This window comes from Gossypium arboreum, chromosome 1 (assembly GCF_025698485.1).
Source record: "Gossypium arboreum isolate Shixiya-1 chromosome 1, ASM2569848v2, whole genome shotgun sequence".
NCBI classification, from domain to species: Eukaryota; Viridiplantae; Streptophyta; class Magnoliopsida; order Malvales; family Malvaceae; genus Gossypium; species Gossypium arboreum.
The window spans coordinates 111,894,237-111,913,277 of record NC_069070.1 but is presented as its reverse complement, the minus strand read 5'-3'; the positions used below and the strand labels follow the sequence as shown (position 1 = coordinate 111,913,277).

The following is a 19,041-nucleotide window of genomic DNA, read 5'->3' as shown; positions in this document are numbered from 1 at the left end:
CATGTTCACTATGACCGAATGATTTATTTTCATTTTTTGGCTTCAAAACAGTCCAAAAATAGAAAGTCATTCTTTTAATCATTTTTTAAGTAATCCATATAGGATTGCAAATGAATCATTTTCATTTCCATTTCCACTTTTGAAAACCTAAATTCATTCCAAATGATTCCATCTCTCCATTTTGGAGAAAACCATAATCCTTTTTTAATGTTTCTCATTTCTCTTTTCCTATTCATTTTGTTCATTTTTATTCAAACACACAATTCATTTAACGAGCTAGCGAAGGGACCGATTGGATATATATAGTTGAGACTTAAATGATTTATAATTAAGTTCTAGATTTTTGCATATTAATTATAAACTCATTTAGTCACGAAGTCATTCCACTATTGTATCGTGACTGGGCTTTCCCAAACGACATACTGTAACAGCCTGCTTTCAATGAAATCAGAATAGTGGTTTTGGGACCACAAATTCGAGTCCGAAAGAAAATTTATTTTAATATTATTTTATGGCCTACAGTATGTTAGGAATATCGTATAAAAATTTTGTTAAGAAAATTTTACCGGTTATATGTTTAATTAATAAAATGACGAAATTGCATAAAATGTAATAGTTGAATTCTAGTAGCTAAAAGGATCAAATAGCTATGGAATTCAAAATTGGAGGTCCTTATATGGAAAATAGACCATTAAGAGGAGTTAGTGGATAAGTTTGATGAATCATTCATGGAAATTTAAATAAAGAAAATGACTAAATTGAAAATTGAAATATTTAAAGATGATAATAAACTAATATCATTTTATTTCATCATCTTCCCCAAATTAAAATACATGGAATGTAACACCCCTAACTCGTATGCCGTCACGGACTAGGGTCACGGTATTCTTGAACAAAAACAAAATTCCAAACATTCACTTATTCATATAAGTCATACTCATAATTATATTAAGCATATAACTAATTAAATAATAAACATACTTTATTTATCATATTGCATTTACAAATCATACCTCAAAATTCAACCGAATCTATACCTTTCGAATAATCACATTTTCATTAACAAATATATATTCACATATGAAAACATGTATAAACATCTTATAAATTACATTTTCTAAACTCATTATTCAAATATATTTTACTCAAACTAAAACCTAAACCGAACAAATAATTATATCATGAAATCTATATATATATAGTGATCATTACATCAATCCACTTTCAAATTTACTAACATCAATTAACCATTTTAAAACATACCACATATATCACATACTTCATTCACATATAATTTATAACACATCAACTAAAAGTAAGCTCAAACCATATCCAATTATGAACGAATCTATCATGAAAATTAAGCCATTTTCGCATGGCTAAAGTTATACATATTCAAGGGCGAACAAAATACATATTAGCCTATACATGCCATAAGTTTGAAAATAGACTTTTAAAAGTACCAAAGGTTGGCGATAGCGTGGATGACTTTTCTGACGATCCCCGAGCTCGTAACTTACAACAAAATCTATAAAACAGAATAACAAAGACACACACAGAGTAAGCTAACTTAGCTTAATAAGTCATAAGCAATTTTAACATTTAAAATAATAATCAAACATTAAAAATTAACCAAATTAAAACATTGATGTTGTACATTATCTCGATCATATCATCTCTTTTATTTATTTCTAACTTATACTTTTACACAAAAGGGTTACCTTGGCCGAATGCCAACAATTCACATTTAGCATAATGTTATTCAACTTTTCATTCTCAAAATAACATTATCTCAAATATGTTTACATTCAAATATATATATATATATACTCGTGAATCAAACTCAACTTTATAAGCCAACATCACTCATTTAGTCGATTATAGAGAATCAAAGATAATATCACAAATGTGCATACCTATATGGCCAAATATGCAAGATCAAATTTAACATCACCTAAGTACTTACTCATATGGCTGAATATACAAATTCAAATATAATATCACTTTTGTGCATACCTTCATGGTCAAATATTCAAGATTCAATATAACGTTACATATGTACTTACCTATGTGGCCGAATAAATACAAGATCATTTAGCTCAATTTACTTGATCAATTTCCACATCAACTCGTAATCTTATAAGCATAGGCTTGAAAATAAATCACCGATATAAAACCTGCTAGGCATAAGCCTAAATCACACACTGGCACAAGGCCTGCTAGACTCAAAGTCTGATATTATTCACCGGCAATAACCTGTTAGGCATAAAGCCCGATTACATTCACCAGCATAAAGCTTGCTAGGCTGAAAGCCCGAATATCCCTATTATAATGCTGTCTCGGACACAATTCGTATAACAAAAACTCCATATATTCCATATAGATCATACAAACTTTTAAATGATATAACTCTGTCGAATTAAACTCAAATATAATATTTCTATGCTCAAACACATTCGACTAGCTCTTTTATGAATCAATAGATTCCAAACAGCATATTAAACTAAGTTATAAAAAAAATGATATTTAATTGTTTAAAGACTTACCTCGGACTATGAAAAACTGGTACGGATCGGCTAGTCAACAACTTTACTTTTTCCCCGATCTAAATCTAATTTTCTCTTTTCTTGATCTAAATTAATATAAATTAAATTTATCAAATCAAATATTCAACCAAATTCATCCAAAAACACACAAATGGGAAAATTTCAATTTTACCCCTGATATTTCACATTTTTCACAATTTAGTCCCTATTGCATAAAACACAAAATATGCAAAATCTCACAACAACATTGTTAGGCCGAATATTCCTTATTCTCATACTAGTCCATTTATTTCATTTATTTCACATTTTAGTCCCTCAATTTATTATTTTCACAATTTAGTCCTAATTAGTCAAAATCATTAAAAACTCCAATACAAAACATGATAATCTAAAACATATTTTTAATATATCATCATCAAACATCTCAAAACACAAATATTCATCAATGGCATAACTTAAAACATTCATCAAAATCAGAAATTCTAGCATGGGTCTTGTAGATAACTTAACAACGATCTCAAAAACGTAAAAATTATCAAAAACCGAGCTAATTACATACCTTGATTGAGCTTAATAAGTTGCCGAACCCTTAAAGCTTTCTTTTCTTTCTTATTTTCTTTAGTTTCGGCAATAATAAAGAACATGCATGGTTGTTTTTAATTTATGTTATAATATATACATATTATTACTTATATTATAACTTTAATATTATTATAATATTATTTCCACCCACTAACTAGTGACCGAATGTGTCCATGCCAATTTCAATGGTATAATTGCATTATAAGTACTCCACATTAAAAGAACAAAGCAATTAGGCACTTTAACAATTAGCATGCAAATTTTACATTTTATGCAATTAAGCCCTTTTATTAAATCGGCCACTCAAACAACAAAATTAAAACACGAAAGTTTCACATATATAAATTCACACATGGTAAACATAGAAAATAATTTTAAAATATTTTTCTAACTCGGATTCATGGTCTCGAAACTACCGTTCCGATTAGGGTCTAAATTAGGCTGTTACATGGAAACCCTAGCTAAGAGAAAAGAACTCAAGCAATTTTATTTGGCTTAATTAGCTATGTTTCCTTACCCTATTTTTAGTAATTTTTATATTTTCGAGATCGTAATAACTTAATCAAGCTATTTTGGAGATTAATTTGTAAAGTTATTAAAGTATTAAAGTTTTTCCATGGATGAATATGCATGAATTATGAATTTTTATGGTAGAAATTAAAAAGGTTGTTGATAGATAAACAACTTTTGTGAAAGAAATTTTTACGAAATTGTGATTTATGGGCTAAATTGAAAAGATGTAAAATTCATGAAAAAGTTTTGATTTTTGTGAAATACATGGACTGTAAATGTTATATGTAAAAATAGGTTAGGCTTGGAACAAGGATTAAATTGCATGAATTTCATTTTTCGAGCCTAGGGACGAAATCATCATTAATTAAAAGTATAGGGGCAAAATAGTAATTTTTCCTAGGATGTGAATTGAATTGAATTGAATGCGAAATGTATTAAATTGATGTTAAATTTACTCATATAGATCCGGATAGACCTAGTACGGAATTGGATCAAGGAAAAAAAAAATATCGGATTTGTACCCTACGAACACAAACATTGTCGAGATAAGCTAACTGTATATTTATGTGATATGTTTGATTTATATGTAAGTGATTTGTATAATTGTTAAGTATGAAAATAAATCATATATCCGAAAATGTCCGACAAGAAATAAATCCCATTTGAACAAATGAAATTAGATGGATACAGGGTTCCCAAAGTGGTTGTGGTTTTGCATATGTTGCGAACACACCATAGCTCACAAGAGCATCCCAATATAAGCTCTCTTGAGCTTTTTGATACATGGTTCTTCCAAGCTTCCCATTTGTATGCTCCTTTAAGCATTCTAATCGATAGTGATCCTGCGTATGTTGCAGACACACCGCAGCTCTTATGAGTGTCCCGATATCAGGCTATTTGGAGCTTTTTGATTAAAAGCTCTTTCATAAGCTTTCTAATAACAGCTCTTTGGAGTTACCCGTTAAGCTCGCATGAGCTTTCTGATTTAAGCTCTTATGAGCTTTCTATTATTTGGCTTGTAAGAGCTTCCCGTTTAAATGCTCAATGAGCATTCCTGAATATGATTTGACGGAATATAGTATGTACATATTGTATGTACTAACCATGTACCCATCGATATTTTAAATGATTCAACAGGTATAGTTCCGATGTGAGATGATTTAAATTCAAGATGAATTACTATGAGAAATACTTGAAATACAAAGATATGATATGTACATATTCATGGATATTTAATGTGATAAATACATGTATGTATAAATTGAATATTGATGAGCTTATTCATGTTTCTTGGTATTTATGTGAATTACATGACTAACATGCTTGATGAGGATATGTGCTAGGCAATTGGCAAAATTGGTTTGAGCATGTCTATTTGTTTACTTTAAATATGAATTAATTGGTAAGTTAATTTTCCGTTATACGAACTTACTAAGCATAAAATGCTTACTCTGGTTTATTTTCCCTGTTTTATAGTATGCGGAAGCTCATAAAGGTTGGAAGCTGGTCGGAGCTACATTACACTATCCTTCGGCTCATTTCGTCGGTATATGTAACGAACTAAATTTTGGTATAATGGCATGTATAGGTTAAATTGGCCAATAATGGCATATAAATGTTTGGTTAGAATTAGCCATTGCTATGGCTTGTGTTTAGTATATTTTTTTATGTACATATATATGATCTAAGTATGTTTAATATGTGTGTTTGAAATGGTTAAATGATCGAAATCATATGGATGATTGTATTGAACTAGCATATTTGATAAAACATACATATATGTGAATTGGGTCAATTAGGTAAGTGTCAAAACATGAACACATGTGATGAAATGTTATGTATAAAACTTGATTTTGGTTTGATTTGAATGTTTTGTGTTGGCTTGGGAATGTGTTAAAATGTTATTGTAGGTGGAAGACAAAATGGGTGAGAAATAAAACTTGGAAATGACCTTATTTTGTCCACATGGGCAAAGACATAGGTGTGTGTCTCAACCGTGTGTGACACACGGCCTAGCATATGGGTGTGTGGCTTGGTCATGTGTCCGTTGCATCTTAAAAATTCAAAGCAGAATGCTCAGGATTTTTTCACACGGCTTGGCACACAGGCGTGTGGCATGGTCGTGTGACCCAAGTCAGAGAGTTACACGGATACAGACACAGGCTGGGACACAGCCATGTGCCCTATTTCGAATGCCCATACGGCCTAAGACACGAGCGTGTCTATTGGCCGTGTGAGCCACACAGCCTGACCATACGGACGTGTGTACCCTGAAACTATGAAAAATTTTGAAATTTCGTGAAATTTTCTCTGAGTACCCGATTTAGTCCCTACTTGTTTCTAATGTATGTTTTGGGCCTTAAGAGCTCATGTAAATGTCTGACATGAATGTTAAATAATTTGATATATCTGTATTTAATCTGTTTATTTCTGTAATGCTCCGTAACCCTGTTTCGACGACGAATACAGGTTAGAGGTGTTACACATACCATTACGAAAATAACTAATCAATGCTCGTCCAATGACCTTGTCATAAGTGTGTTACCCTCTTAGGATATCCTCGATATCTTTGGGATAATATCTGTTCTCCCAATATGATTCTATTTTTTTATGGTAACAATTACATCTTTTTTCATGAAAAGTTAATCATTACCAAATAGTGATCAAGTCATCCATCACAAAAATGAACAACCCATGATCACGTTTACTTTTCATCAACCGTGTAATGCCAATGAGAGGATATCATTTACCCTTGTTTTGGGCTATGAATTCCATTGTTGTGAATGGCACTACATACTATAAAAGTTGTACACCCAAAGCACCAACTTTTGGTTCCTTATTTATTTGAACTTAGGCTTTTACTTACATCTAAGTGTACGAGTTACGTATATATAATCCATCATCCACTCAGGATTTAGGTATGTCACACTATGAACGTCACAAGTGAATAAATCCATAAACGGATTCAAGATCTATTCTGCTTGGGTCTTGTTCGATGTACTGTCAGTCTAGTCAGTCACATTTATGTCTTTATATTCTAGGAGTCATCCACTCCGATGCCCAAGATAAGGCATCTCCTTAATTGGACTTGATAACCACATATTAGTCTTTAAATCGGTTTGTTCATTTCTAATTAGACTAAGGACATGTTTAGGTTCGTCTACTAATATAAGCTATCTTTCTATACTACGATCCGACGATGTAATACTGTTTAGTAAGTTAAACATTTAGACAACCAATGGGCAACATTTGCTTCCATTTTACTTTGCGTTCAAAAACCATTTGAGGATAATTTATACGAAGCATATTAATTTAATTAATGAATTTATTTTATTAATCAATCTGTTCAAAAAAATTACAAGTGTGTATTGATGAAAATGCTACACTTAGGGCACTAGATCCAACACACGTGGGCTCAATTGCTTTATCCTATCAAGTTAGAATGAAGGACAAGATATATCCTGTAATGGACATCCTCATCTCATTGAAGACATCCCTCCCATGCGCTTTGTAATGATAGTTAGATGACAAGTCTAACATGTTAACACCATCTTACACGGGACCCCTGTCTATAAATACATTTAGGAATAATGAAAAAATGAGCGACCCTCCACTTTGCCAACACTCTTTCAACCCTAAGCCTTCACGTTATTTTCTCCACCACTACCTATAACCTTTAGCTTTTTACTTCAATTAGGTGAACCGGCTTCCATAACAACCACCTTTCTCTCCCCTATACTTTTTTCTTGTTGTACATTGTATAAACAATTCTTAATATGTTGTACCAAAAAAAATTCATAATATAATATTATTAATATAAATAGTATCGTAATTAATGTTTAAAAATTAAAAACATTATGAACAAAATTCAATAAAAAAATGGAAATGTAGACAATATCAAAGTGTGAAAGCACAAGTGGACTGAACTCTAAAATCGAAACAAATGGATCTAATCCAATCAAATCCAGATCTAATATGAAACAAAGTATGATTAATATAAAGTGATTTATAAAGCAAACAGTGAGACAAAAGTTAAAAACAAATAGACAAATTCTAACGTTTCCTACAAAAACTAAAGCAGCTTTTTAAGATTGTTGTCTTATTTGACCGTTTCTCTGTAATAATCAGATGTGCTTTAATCTTGTTTCAGGATTTGGTAAATTTCAATTATATCATCCACTCTTTTTCTTCTTTCTATAACCTCTGCTTTTCTTTATAATTTATGAATATCTATTCATGATTAATTTTTTAATTTATTCGAAAATTATTAAAATACATCATTATATTTATACCTTAAACATAAATATCAAAGAATACTTTAAATAATAATAATAAAAAATCTTAACATTATTTTAAAACCCTTAAAATCTTTCCCACAACATTTTCTTTTATAAATGCCGCCGCCTATAGTTGTTGACCATTAAACATGCCCAGTGTAGTGTCGAGAAATTTTATATATTATATAATTTTGTAAATATTAAAAGGTATATGTGTTGTTGTTTAAAAGAATTGGGTTTGGTTGAAATTAAGACTTAATCCATATAGTTGGCTCGTTTTTCATTATCTATTTTTACTAAAAGTCACTTAATTTTGATTCATTAACCTATTTTAATATTTCAATTATTTTTTCATTTTATCCTAAAAATTAACCACATCCAATAAAAAATATCACGTGTCATATTATTATTATTATTATTATTATTATTGATTTTATTTTTAGATAAATTAAAATAAATAAAATCAATATAATATATATATATATATATATATATATATATAAATTTTAGGGTCAGATGCTTTAAATATTTAAGCCTGGTAACATTATTCTAAAGTAAAACCTCTTGTCATATGTCTCATTGAGATCATTTGCATTCTTAAAATGAGTGATGTACTTTCACCTTCAAATATTCATATTATTATATATTTTGTTCAACTTTATACTCATTTTATATTAAATTAAATCAATCGTATCATAACCTGATGGCCCAATAGTATCCTGACTATCACCTTCTATTTATTTTTGTCTGAAAGCATTTTTTCCATTCAATAAAATGTCAAAATCCTACCCTATTACATAAATAAATAATGTCTCAATATATCTATCAATACCTCATTACGATGGGCTGGACTGAGAGTTGGATGAAGGTAAAAATGATAGGGCCATTTGCAAGTCAAGGTCACAAAGAAATGAAGAGGTCTCAAAGTTTATGCTTTGCAAGTTCTCCTATGATTAAGTCAGTATGATTTGTAGAGTGAAAATAGTGTAGAGGAGTGTAAGGGAAAAAGGTTATACCCGAAAATAATGTCCGGAGTTGATACTTATAGCTTATTATTGGGTTATTTTTATGTTCAGATCTTATAACTAGCCAATAATTAAATGTGAATGATGTGACATTTTCTATTTATTTGGTGGCAGGAGTGGAAGGAGAGGTAGTGGTATTACTTATATAATTTTTTCAGTTTTTAAGAAATCATGTATTAGTATAATGGTAAAATTTTACTTTTTAACTTTCAATTATTTCCATTTTTTAACTTTCATCCTTATCCTCAACCATTTATGGGGTAAGAGGCTAAGCTGCTTTAAATCTCTATTTGGATGTTAACTAAATAGGAAAATAATAATTTCATTGAATGTTTTGGACAATAATGGAATTCATTGGGAAATTAAATGGTTTACTTGAAACTTAAAACCATCTTATTTATTACTTTGAATTAATACCCAAATGTCATAATCTTTTGTTTTTACAGACTATGATTACACTTTTTCATCCAAGGTCAGATGTGGCCTTCACATTTTTATTATTCAAACTATTCCATTTGTTTTAAATAAATTCATATTTTTATTCCACTTAAATAAATAAATAAACTTATTTATGTATAACGTAGACTTGAATAAAATGAAGAAAAAATAAATTTTTTCATTTAAACGAAAAATATATTTCTTCTTTTTTATATATATATATATATATATATATATATATATATATAATTTTGGAATTTAATTATTCCATTCAAATTAGGTGAATTAGGTTGACTGTTACCCACTGCCTCCTAAATATGCAAGTAGCTCTCTTAAAATCAACAACCACTTACTTTTCTCTTTTCGTTATAATGTAATAATTTATTATGTAAGGTTTAGTTAAACTAATTTCATTAATAATTCTCAAATGTTTAGTGAAACTGAATGTAATAGATTTTTAAATATATTATAAAGAAAAGGTGTCGCGGTTTGAAATTTCTATTAGTTATAAATATATTATTTGATTGGTAGCAGTGATTTTAATTACACAAACAGACTTTCACATATCTTTAAATAAATAAAATAGTTAATTGTGAAACTAAAAAAAAAAAAAAACCACCCTCTCAATATATCAAATAATAATAATTTACTGTTTTACTGGAAATAAAGTAGGCAAGTTCACATTGGGTGCACATAAACAGTTAAATGGAAATTATCCAAAACCAATAGGTGTCTTAAAATTTTTTTTTGCCTAATAAGTTAACTTCAATTCCACCCTAACCTCACACATTGAAACCCAGTGTGCCTTTGGACCAACCAACTCACCAATATGCCTTCACTTTAAGGGTATTCTTTTTCTATAATTCAACATAATAATTTCATAAGGCATTCACGGGTAAATTTTGCATTTATTCCACTCCATTAATTTTTATTCATTAATATCTAATATAATCATCATTACTATTCAAATGTTGATTAAATATGTATTGAATATTAATAGACGGAAAAGTAATAGAATGGAATTAAATCCGTGATTCACATGTTTTAAGATTCAAATTTTAATAATGACATATAAATAAATTAGTTTTGTATACGTGGCATCCATGTGGTTATAGGTAATTAATTAATTTTTAAAATTAATGTTTATTAATTTTCTTATTTATTTTAGGGTGATTTGATAAATAATACAAGTTTAAGGGCAAAAAGATGCAATGGACTAAAATGAACTTTTACAAAATTTGAGGTGAAATAAATTATCATACCTATATAAAAACTTAAATAATATAAGTGAAATAGATAAATTTGTAATATTTAAATTTGGAAGCAAATAATTAGATAGGGATGATAATTTTGAATCCCGGAAATTAATCAAAACATAAATTATGAAATGAAAGAGATGGAGCATATACTTGTATAAAAAAAATGTGCTCAAAATATCAATATCTTCCTCCGAAGGGTAAAATTGAACATCAAAGGCCACGTTTAAGAACCCAAAAATAATTTCTCCTTCACTCCAGTCCCGCGTTTATTATACAAACGGCGAGTCACGTTTATTTATTTATATATTAATATACTTAATCTTTAGAAAGAACAATCTCTCCAACAAATACCAGTGTTGTTTTTTTCCCAACTTTCAGAAAAATCTCTCCTCTTCAGTTCTCAAAGTCTAATATTCTTTCTTTAAAATCCCCTCTCACTCAAAGGATTTTCTTCTCACTGCTCTTCTTTTCTCTTTGTTTCCCCCCTCGTTGCTCCAAAGACCACATGTAACTGAAGAAATGTATTTTTTTTTTCGTATATTAGAAAAGGTAGCCTTAAAAGTTAATTTATTTTGGTTTATTTCTTCATCAATGCATCGAATTTCACTTTTTTTTTTATAGTTAAAGATTCTGGATTTTTATTGTTTCAAAATTTCTGGGCTTGTTGTCACTTGTCATTCTTTCATGGGTTAGAAGTTCTGTTTCTGTTTTTTTTTTTCTTTCTCCCTTTTCCTTTCTTGCTTTGCACTCTGTTTGGTTGGTGAGAAAGCTTAGGAAGTAGAAGTTGGAAACTGAAACTGAAAGAAAGAGTTAGGTTTTACTTAAAAGCTCTTTGCTTTCTTGAAACTTTTTTTGGACTTCTTAAACTCTTTTTTCTTAGTAACCATACAGATCAGTTCTGTTATTCTTTTTTTTTTAAATATGTAATCAGCAAAAAGTTTCAGTTTTTTTTTTGTCCATAATAATTAATAGGTTTCTGACCAATGTTAATCGGATCAAGTATATGGTTTTTTCAAATCACTAAGCTTTAGGAAAATTATTGGCTTTCTTTCTCTCTCTCTCTCTCTCTCTCTTTTCTTCTGAATTTTGTTTCCTGGGGTTCTTTCCAATCGGTTTCTTCTCACATTTATGTGAATTTGAGTAGTTTTGGTACAAAACTATTCATATAGAAGACTAAAAGTTGTTCTTTTGTCATGTATATCACTTTTGACTTTTATTCCATATGCTGTGATAAATGCCATGAAATGAAAGTTCTAAACTTGACCTTCTAGTTTTTGTAAATATTAGCATTATTTGACTCGGATTTGTTTTACAGTTTTTTTTATTAAATTTTTTCTTTTCTTATTGTCAATTTGTTGATAGTTTAGAATCGGCTTGATTTGACCCTGGAATTGTATTTGCAGTTGTTTCAATGGACTGGAGGCTTGAATAGCAAATAATAAAAAATAGTAGATATGAGAGGGGAATCATCTGGTTTGGTCATTGGGATTTCAATAGGAGTGGTGATTGGTGTGCTTTTAGCTATTTTTGCACTGTTTTGTATAAGGTATCATAGAAAGAGATCCCAAATAGGTAACAGCAGTTCCAGGAGAGCTGCAACTATTCCTATTAGGGCTAATGGAGCTGATTCTTGTAACATGTTATCCGATTCAACTATGGGTCCTGAGTCACCTGTGAAATCTGGGAGAAATGGAATGTCTATGTGGCTTGAAGGGCTTAGAAGAAGCAATGTTGTCTCTGTGTCTGGAATACCTGAGTATTCATACAAGTATGTTTCTTTTGAAACTTATTGTACTTACGCATCATTAACAAAATGTTTCTTTCTTTAGTTTTATGTATTGTGTTCATGAGTCGACAAGATGTGTTAGTAATTGTTTTGTTTTGTTATCCATGTGATATGATAAATGATTTAATGGCTGTGGGAAGTGACTTTGGTGGTACATTCATAGATAACTTTGATTAGTTTCATCATGCCTTGTATTTGTGTCCAAAGTAGATAGCTTGATAGGAATTTTCAAGGAATTCCAATTTTGGAATCTGTGAAGTTGTTTGTTTTCAGTAAAAATGAGCATTCTTGATCAGAAACTAACTGAATTTCTTGCATTTCAATACTTTTACTAAGATTATGGCCTGATCTTAAGAATGTGTTTGAGCCCTTAATACTTCCATTCATGCTATAGCAACCTTGTAGTATAGTTTGGTGGTTTGAGGTAGGAATGAATTTATATAGCATGAGCTTTTTCCTTTATTTTCTTTTCTAATTCGTTAATGGTGTCACGCATGCAGGGATTTGCAGAAAGCAACTTATAATTTTACAACACTAATAGGACAGGGAGCATTTGGTCCTGTTTATAAAGCTCAGATGTCAACTGGTGAGACTGTTGCAGTAAAAGTGCTTGCAACAGATTCTAAGCAAGGGGAGAAAGAGTTCCAGACCGAGGTAGGGATGGTCTACAGTTGATATTCACATTGGAATATTTTAATGGCATAATTCTTCTGTTCTATGTTACATTTCCACATAAACAATAGTTTAATAGGATTATTCTTAGTTCCTACATGATACTGCTACTTTAGAATCATTTTCTGGCTTCTTAAGTGAAAGCTACGTGTTCTTTATACTAAAGCAATTTAAAACACGGGTTGCTTGGACCGTCATATTTTCTAGAAAAAAACTCCACAAAAAGCATCTGCTACACAAAATTGAGGGAAAACTAGATTATCCAATCAAAATCGTGCACAATGTCCCACCCAACTTACCGGTTTCCCTTTTTAAAATGGATATGCTGATTGCATTTCTCCGTATGTGCATGTGTGCTTTTTGTTGTTCCTTCCCGCACTCCTGCTTGTTTAATGTTTCATCCTCATATCATTTCAGGTTATGTTGTTGGGAAGACTGCATCACAGAAACCTTGTAAATTTGGTTGGATATTGTGCAGAAAAGGGTCAGCATATGCTTGTCTATGTGTACATGAGTAAAGGCAGCTTGGCTTCTCATTTGTATAGTAAGTACACTGTCAACTATCCATTTGAAAGATTAGTATAATGTTGAATGGCCAAAGCTGAAATATTGTAATATGAACTTGAATATCAGCCGGTCTCGCTCTTCTCTAGGTTAAGATTTTTTAAAAAACAAAGTTTTTCTGGATCATTTGCATTCAATATTTTCCAACACAATTTGCCTGTTGGTTCTGTAATATGTTGCTTGATTTTGTTTCTAGTTCATTGAGCCATTGATTTCATGTCAATGCTAAAAAAGCAAAAATCTATAATGAGCTGGCCAACCTTGCTGATAGCATGCTGTCATCAATGCCTTTTGTATAGAATCCATCCTAAAACCACCTAATTATAGGTGAAGGGGCCCATCTTGAATTTAAGACCCCAGGAAACCCAGTACTTAATAGATATGGGGTATCACCGCTTAACACTACCCGTCATGTGTAGCTCAACAAGGGCCTACGTGGACAACTTCACTAGGGGACCTTAACCTTACATGCGGATAGGCAAGAAGAAAAAATACACTAGACTTTAATATAATGTTAAGAATCCTACATAAAACCTACTGGTAATAAGTGAAGAGGTCCAACTCGAATACAACATCACAGGAAATCCAATACTTAACAGATATTTTGTAACATCTCATAACACTTTAAATACTTAAATTATGCAAATGAATTGGCATCGTAAAAATAAGTATGTAAATTGCATTGGAATACAATTAGCTTTTGTATTCTAAATCATCAAGAAATTAGGGTTTGGGAGGAACTTTATAGCTGCCTGCTCGTTGAAATTTTGATTCATATACAGTGGCTTTTATTAAAAACAGCATTTCATCTTTGTGCAGGTGAAAATCTTGAACCTCTGAGCTGGAACTTGAGGGTTTATATCGCTTTGGATGTAGCCAGGGGCTTGGAATATCTTCATGACGGGGTAATATTTTTTCTTATTTGGACTATAAATGGACCTGTCTTTGCAGGCATGTAGCTGCAGACTCTTGTGCATGCATTTTAAGTTTTTGGTAACATTTATAAATTTATTTGTACTTACTTTTCAGGCAGCTCCTCCTGTAATACACCGGGACATTAAATCTTCCAATATTCTGTTGGATCAGTCCATGAGAGCCAGGGTAAGTTCTTGCAGATTGATATTTATATATTGCTATAATAGAAGCATGTGGATTCTGTTACGATTCCATCTTGCTTTAAGGTTGGATAAACCTTTCAACATTATCCTTTGTTGAAGGGACCTCGTGTCCTATGGTATAGTTAAGTACATTATTAAATAGATGACTTAATCTTATGGGAATGCCATCATAAGCAGGTAGCAGATTTTGGTCTTTCAAGAGAAGAGATGGTAGACAAACATGCAGCAAACATACGAGGAACATTTGGATATCTTGATCCGGAGTATATATCCACAAGGACCTTTACTAAGAAAAGTGATGTCTACAGCTTCGGGGTATTGCTGTTTGAACTCATAGCCGGCAGAAATCCTTTACAGGGTCTCATGGAATATGTTGAGCTAGTAAGATCTCTCTTTTTGCTTTGTTAAAAGTTAAGCTTGTGTCCGTGTTCTGAAATATGATAGTGAAATGACAAACAGGCAGCTATGAGTACTGAAGGGAAAGTCGGGTGGGAGGAAATTGTGGATTCACGACTGGACGGTAAGTTTGACTTGCAAGAACTCAACGAAATAGCAGCTCTTGCGTATAAATGTGTGAATCGGGTTCCCAAAAAACGACCTTCCATGAGGGACATTGTGCAAGTGCTAACACGAATCCTTAAAACAAGACACCGCAAGAAGCATCAGAAGTCCCTATCTGCAACCGCAGATGAGGTTTTGGTCGACGTAGAGCAAGGAGAAACAAAGAACCCAATAACCGAACACCAGAGAGAGGAGTCCATGGACAGTGCAGCTGACACCTTTGAAATGTAACATAGCTGATACCAGCGGTTCTTCCATTTGTTAATTTGTTAAATTTTTCTTGGATTTGATCTTTGTTTCGTGTGAAAGCAGGTATGTTTGTAGTGTTTGAGGTCTCTTTTGAGTGAGTTATTTAGGGCAAAGGATTGTTTATAATTTGTTGTAACATAGCTTTTCCTCCATGCATTTGCTGATCTAATTTTGTATATTAAATACTTCAGAAATGAAAACATAGATAATGTTTTTTTCCTGCAAATCAAACTTAAAACATTTGAGCAAATTCAATATTATATGCTTAGAATTATTTACATACATGGCAAAAAATAAATAATATATTTTATTTGAAGTGTTTATTTCAAACAAAAACACTAAATTTTTCTTCATTCGTTAACAGACCAAATTTCATCATCTGAGAAAATTTAATATTACACACTAGAACTAATTAAAATGCATAATTCACATTTGTAGTTTAATCCATATGATATAATTATTTAATTCAAATGTAAAAAATAAAATCAAAAATCTTGGATTTTATAAATTTGAGGAAAGGTTAAAATATGCACCAAGTCCCTCTACTCTTTGTATATTTGAAATTATGTCCCTTTATTTTTATGTTCAGCATTTAGTCCTCTCTACTTTTTAAATTTCAAATTTTAGTTCCAGTAGTGTGGTTTTTTGAAATAAAAAAACTCACTTGTTAGCCATGTAATGAAAAATCACGTTGTAATGAACCTGAATTTAACAAAATAAGTTTAACGGTGTTAGCAGTTGGATTGTATTTTTAAATCTGAAAAATAGAGGATTAAATTTCAAATGTATGAAAAGTACAGGGATTTATAGCAGATGTTAACCTTTGAGAATTTTTTTTATTTCCAGTTTTAAGCCCACAAAGCCCATCATATTTGACCCATGTCCAAAACTCTGTCGTTACCAACATTATCTATGGCTTAGTTATCCACAATTTCCACATACAATATATATCGTCATCATCAAAATAGTAGCTCTCGGCATCTCAAATTACTGTAACAGTTGAATAAGGCAAAAATAATGGCAGCCATGGCTGCGTTGCAAAGCTCAATGACTGCTCTTTCTCTATCCTCAAACTCCTTTTTGGGCCAACGTTTCTCAATTCCTCCTTCTCTCTCCCCTCTTCACGTAAGTTCTTTTGTTTTTTCCTCTCAAATTTTCACCTCATTTTTTGCTCTAATTTACACATTTTTCTTGTTTTTTTTCAGTTCTTTGAAGGTTATATGGAAATGGGTATTTCATAAATTTTACTTTTCTATAGTTTTTGCCTTAGATTTCTTTTGGCCAAGTCTAAAGCAACTTGCTTTATTCTTTTGATGTTAAAAGGACCAAACTTTTGACAGATAAAAGATATATAATTTACTAAATTATTCTATTTTCTCTGTTTTGATTGATTCTTTGTTTTAGTAATATAAACTGGTATCTGTTTGTTTAGTATTTTAGTAAATTTGAGCTCAATTAGATATTATTGCTTAAAGCAGTTCTGTTTTGAACAAGGAGATTGAATTGGTTTCTTTGAAACTTTAGAACTGAAATTGATGACTATAAGTCTATGATTATCCAATATGTGATAAACTTGCCTCTGTTTTTTAGATAATTTATGTTCTGTCAATGCAAGTTCACAATCTATTGAATGTCTCTCCAATTGCAACCAAGGGAAAGTAGATACATTATTTTCAATATTTGCATTTTTTTAACTTTTTGTGATAGGTAAATAGTCTTTAACTGTTCAGTTTGCTATAAACTGTGCTTTGTAAGATTGATGAATGTTCTTTCTCTGTTTAGAGATGTCGTTTCCATGTATTAGGTCTCTGTTGATTATCTCTGTGATTTGTAACATGTGTTCAAATTGTTTTCTGTGACAGCTAAGCTCTTTGGCCACTCGTTATTCTTAAACTAGAATTTGACTCTGTGTTTCATCGATAATGTGGTACTGGAAATTTTGGTAATAATTCACTGTTTTCTATTCAATGCAGATCAAACCAAGAGAGAATCCATGTCTCATTGTAGTGAAGGTTAGTTTTTTGCTTCCGTTTTATCACGCAATTCTTTTTCATATTTTAGCCGAAATTCTGTGCAAGGATGGAAAAGCATGAACCATAGAAACACTAGAGCAGAACACACGCCGCTGCCTTTGATTAAGTACCTTAGTTTTTGTGGCAATAAAATATGCAAATTAAACCGTTTCATGGTGGACTTTCCATAGGAAAGATCTTTCATTGATGAATAGAAGGGATATATACTTTGATTTTAATTTTAGATTTACCTAATTCAAATTACTCGTGCTAGTAAACGTGTTGTTAGCTTAACCGATAAGCTCTACTTAATTAAGTTCAGGCATTATAAAATTATGGCCTTATTGTGAATTCTGCATTCTCTTTGAAAAGACTATTGTTGGCACACCTTGGTTTCCCTGATATTTTCTATTTCTTGTTTTTTTTTTTTTTTTTTGCCCCTGAATGTCGCAGCTTAAACGATGGGAACGGAAGGAATGCAAACCGAACAGCCTTCCAGTTTTGCATAAAATGCACGTTAAGGTTGGAGATACCATCAAAGTAATATCGGGTCGTGATAAGGGCAAGATTGGAGAGATAAGCAAGATCTTCAAGCATAACAGCACCATTGTAGTGAAAGATATAAACCTGAAGACGAAGCATATGAAGAGCAGAGGAGAGGATCAACCAGGACAGATAATTAAGGTCAATTTAATTTATATTCTTCAATTATTTACCTTCAAAAAGGAAACAAAAATGCTTATGCTTTAATTGATCGGAGTACATTTCACTGCACTGGTAGTTCTGGGTTCCTTTTCTTGCCTCCCATCATGTAAGTTCATCTCATTTTCACTTCTGATGCTTTAATTGTGGTGTTTCCAGATTGAAGCACCAATTCACAGCTCAAATGTGATGCTGTATTCTAAAGAGAAAGAAGTGACGAGCCGGGTGGGTCATAAAGTGTTAGATAACGGGAAAAAGGTCCGGTACCTCATAAAGACGGGAGAAATCCTTGACAGTGAGGAGAATTGGAAGAAACTGAAGGAAGCTGCAAAAGAGAAAACTGAAGTAGCTGCAGCTGCTCCTGCTGCGGATACGGGTGCTGCCTCTTAGAACCTAAAATATCATAAAACTTGAAAAACTAATGTGGCTTCTGGAAGTTTAGATTATTTTTTATCTGTAGTCTTCCATCTTTATGCACCAATTACTTTTAAAATATATTGGAAGGTTGTCAATTCTTTTTCCAACAGTAAATATTTGTGTTGATCAATGGTCGGATGTATTTGTCTGGCAAACCAATCTCTTGCATCTAGGGTTGGATAAATCTGCTATCAATCAAGTTGATGTGAGTTTTGTAGGTTGGAGTACAGTAGTTGAAGGTAATTTGCAAGATGAGAAATGAGTTTTATCTCCGAAGCATCTGCCGATGTAATAAGCCAGCAAAGGTTTGTGGGTGAAAA

General features: G+C 31.4%; 2 protein-coding genes across 5 annotated transcripts; both read left to right on the top strand.

Moving 5' to 3' along the window:
• Nucleotides 1-10,921: 10,921 nt before the first annotated feature.
• LOC108483225 (calcium/calmodulin-regulated receptor-like kinase 1) lies at nucleotides 10,922-15,828 on the top strand. Of its 4 annotated transcripts, none has more exons than XM_017786503.2 (8): nucleotides 10,922-11,189; nucleotides 12,044-12,408; nucleotides 12,927-13,080; nucleotides 13,516-13,642; nucleotides 14,482-14,567; nucleotides 14,692-14,763; nucleotides 14,958-15,161; nucleotides 15,240-15,828. In XM_017786503.2, the coding sequence occupies exons 2-8, from the start codon at nucleotides 12,095-12,097 to the stop codon at nucleotides 15,570-15,572; spliced, it is 1,290 nt and encodes a 429-aa protein (XP_017641992.1). In that variant the 5' UTR covers nucleotides 10,922-11,189; nucleotides 12,044-12,094; the 3' UTR covers nucleotides 15,573-15,828. The 4 variants fall into 4 exon arrangements, with proteins under 4 accessions (XP_017641992.1, XP_052886408.1, XP_052886407.1 ...); XM_053030448.1 differs by lacking the exon at nucleotides 10,922-11,189 and adding an exon at nucleotides 11,238-11,328; XM_053030447.1 differs by lacking the exon at nucleotides 10,922-11,189 and adding an exon at nucleotides 11,266-11,335.
• Nucleotides 15,829-16,505: 677 nt separating this feature from the next.
• Nucleotides 16,506-18,835, top strand: LOC108483226 (50S ribosomal protein L24, chloroplastic). Its single transcript, XM_017786505.2, has 4 exons — nucleotides 16,506-16,715; nucleotides 17,564-17,602; nucleotides 18,056-18,286; nucleotides 18,464-18,835. The coding sequence occupies exons 1-4, from the start codon at nucleotides 16,608-16,610 to the stop codon at nucleotides 18,692-18,694; spliced, it is 609 nt and encodes a 202-aa protein (XP_017641994.1). The 5' UTR covers nucleotides 16,506-16,607; the 3' UTR covers nucleotides 18,695-18,835.
• The last annotated feature ends 206 nt before the right edge of the window (nucleotides 18,836-19,041 follow it).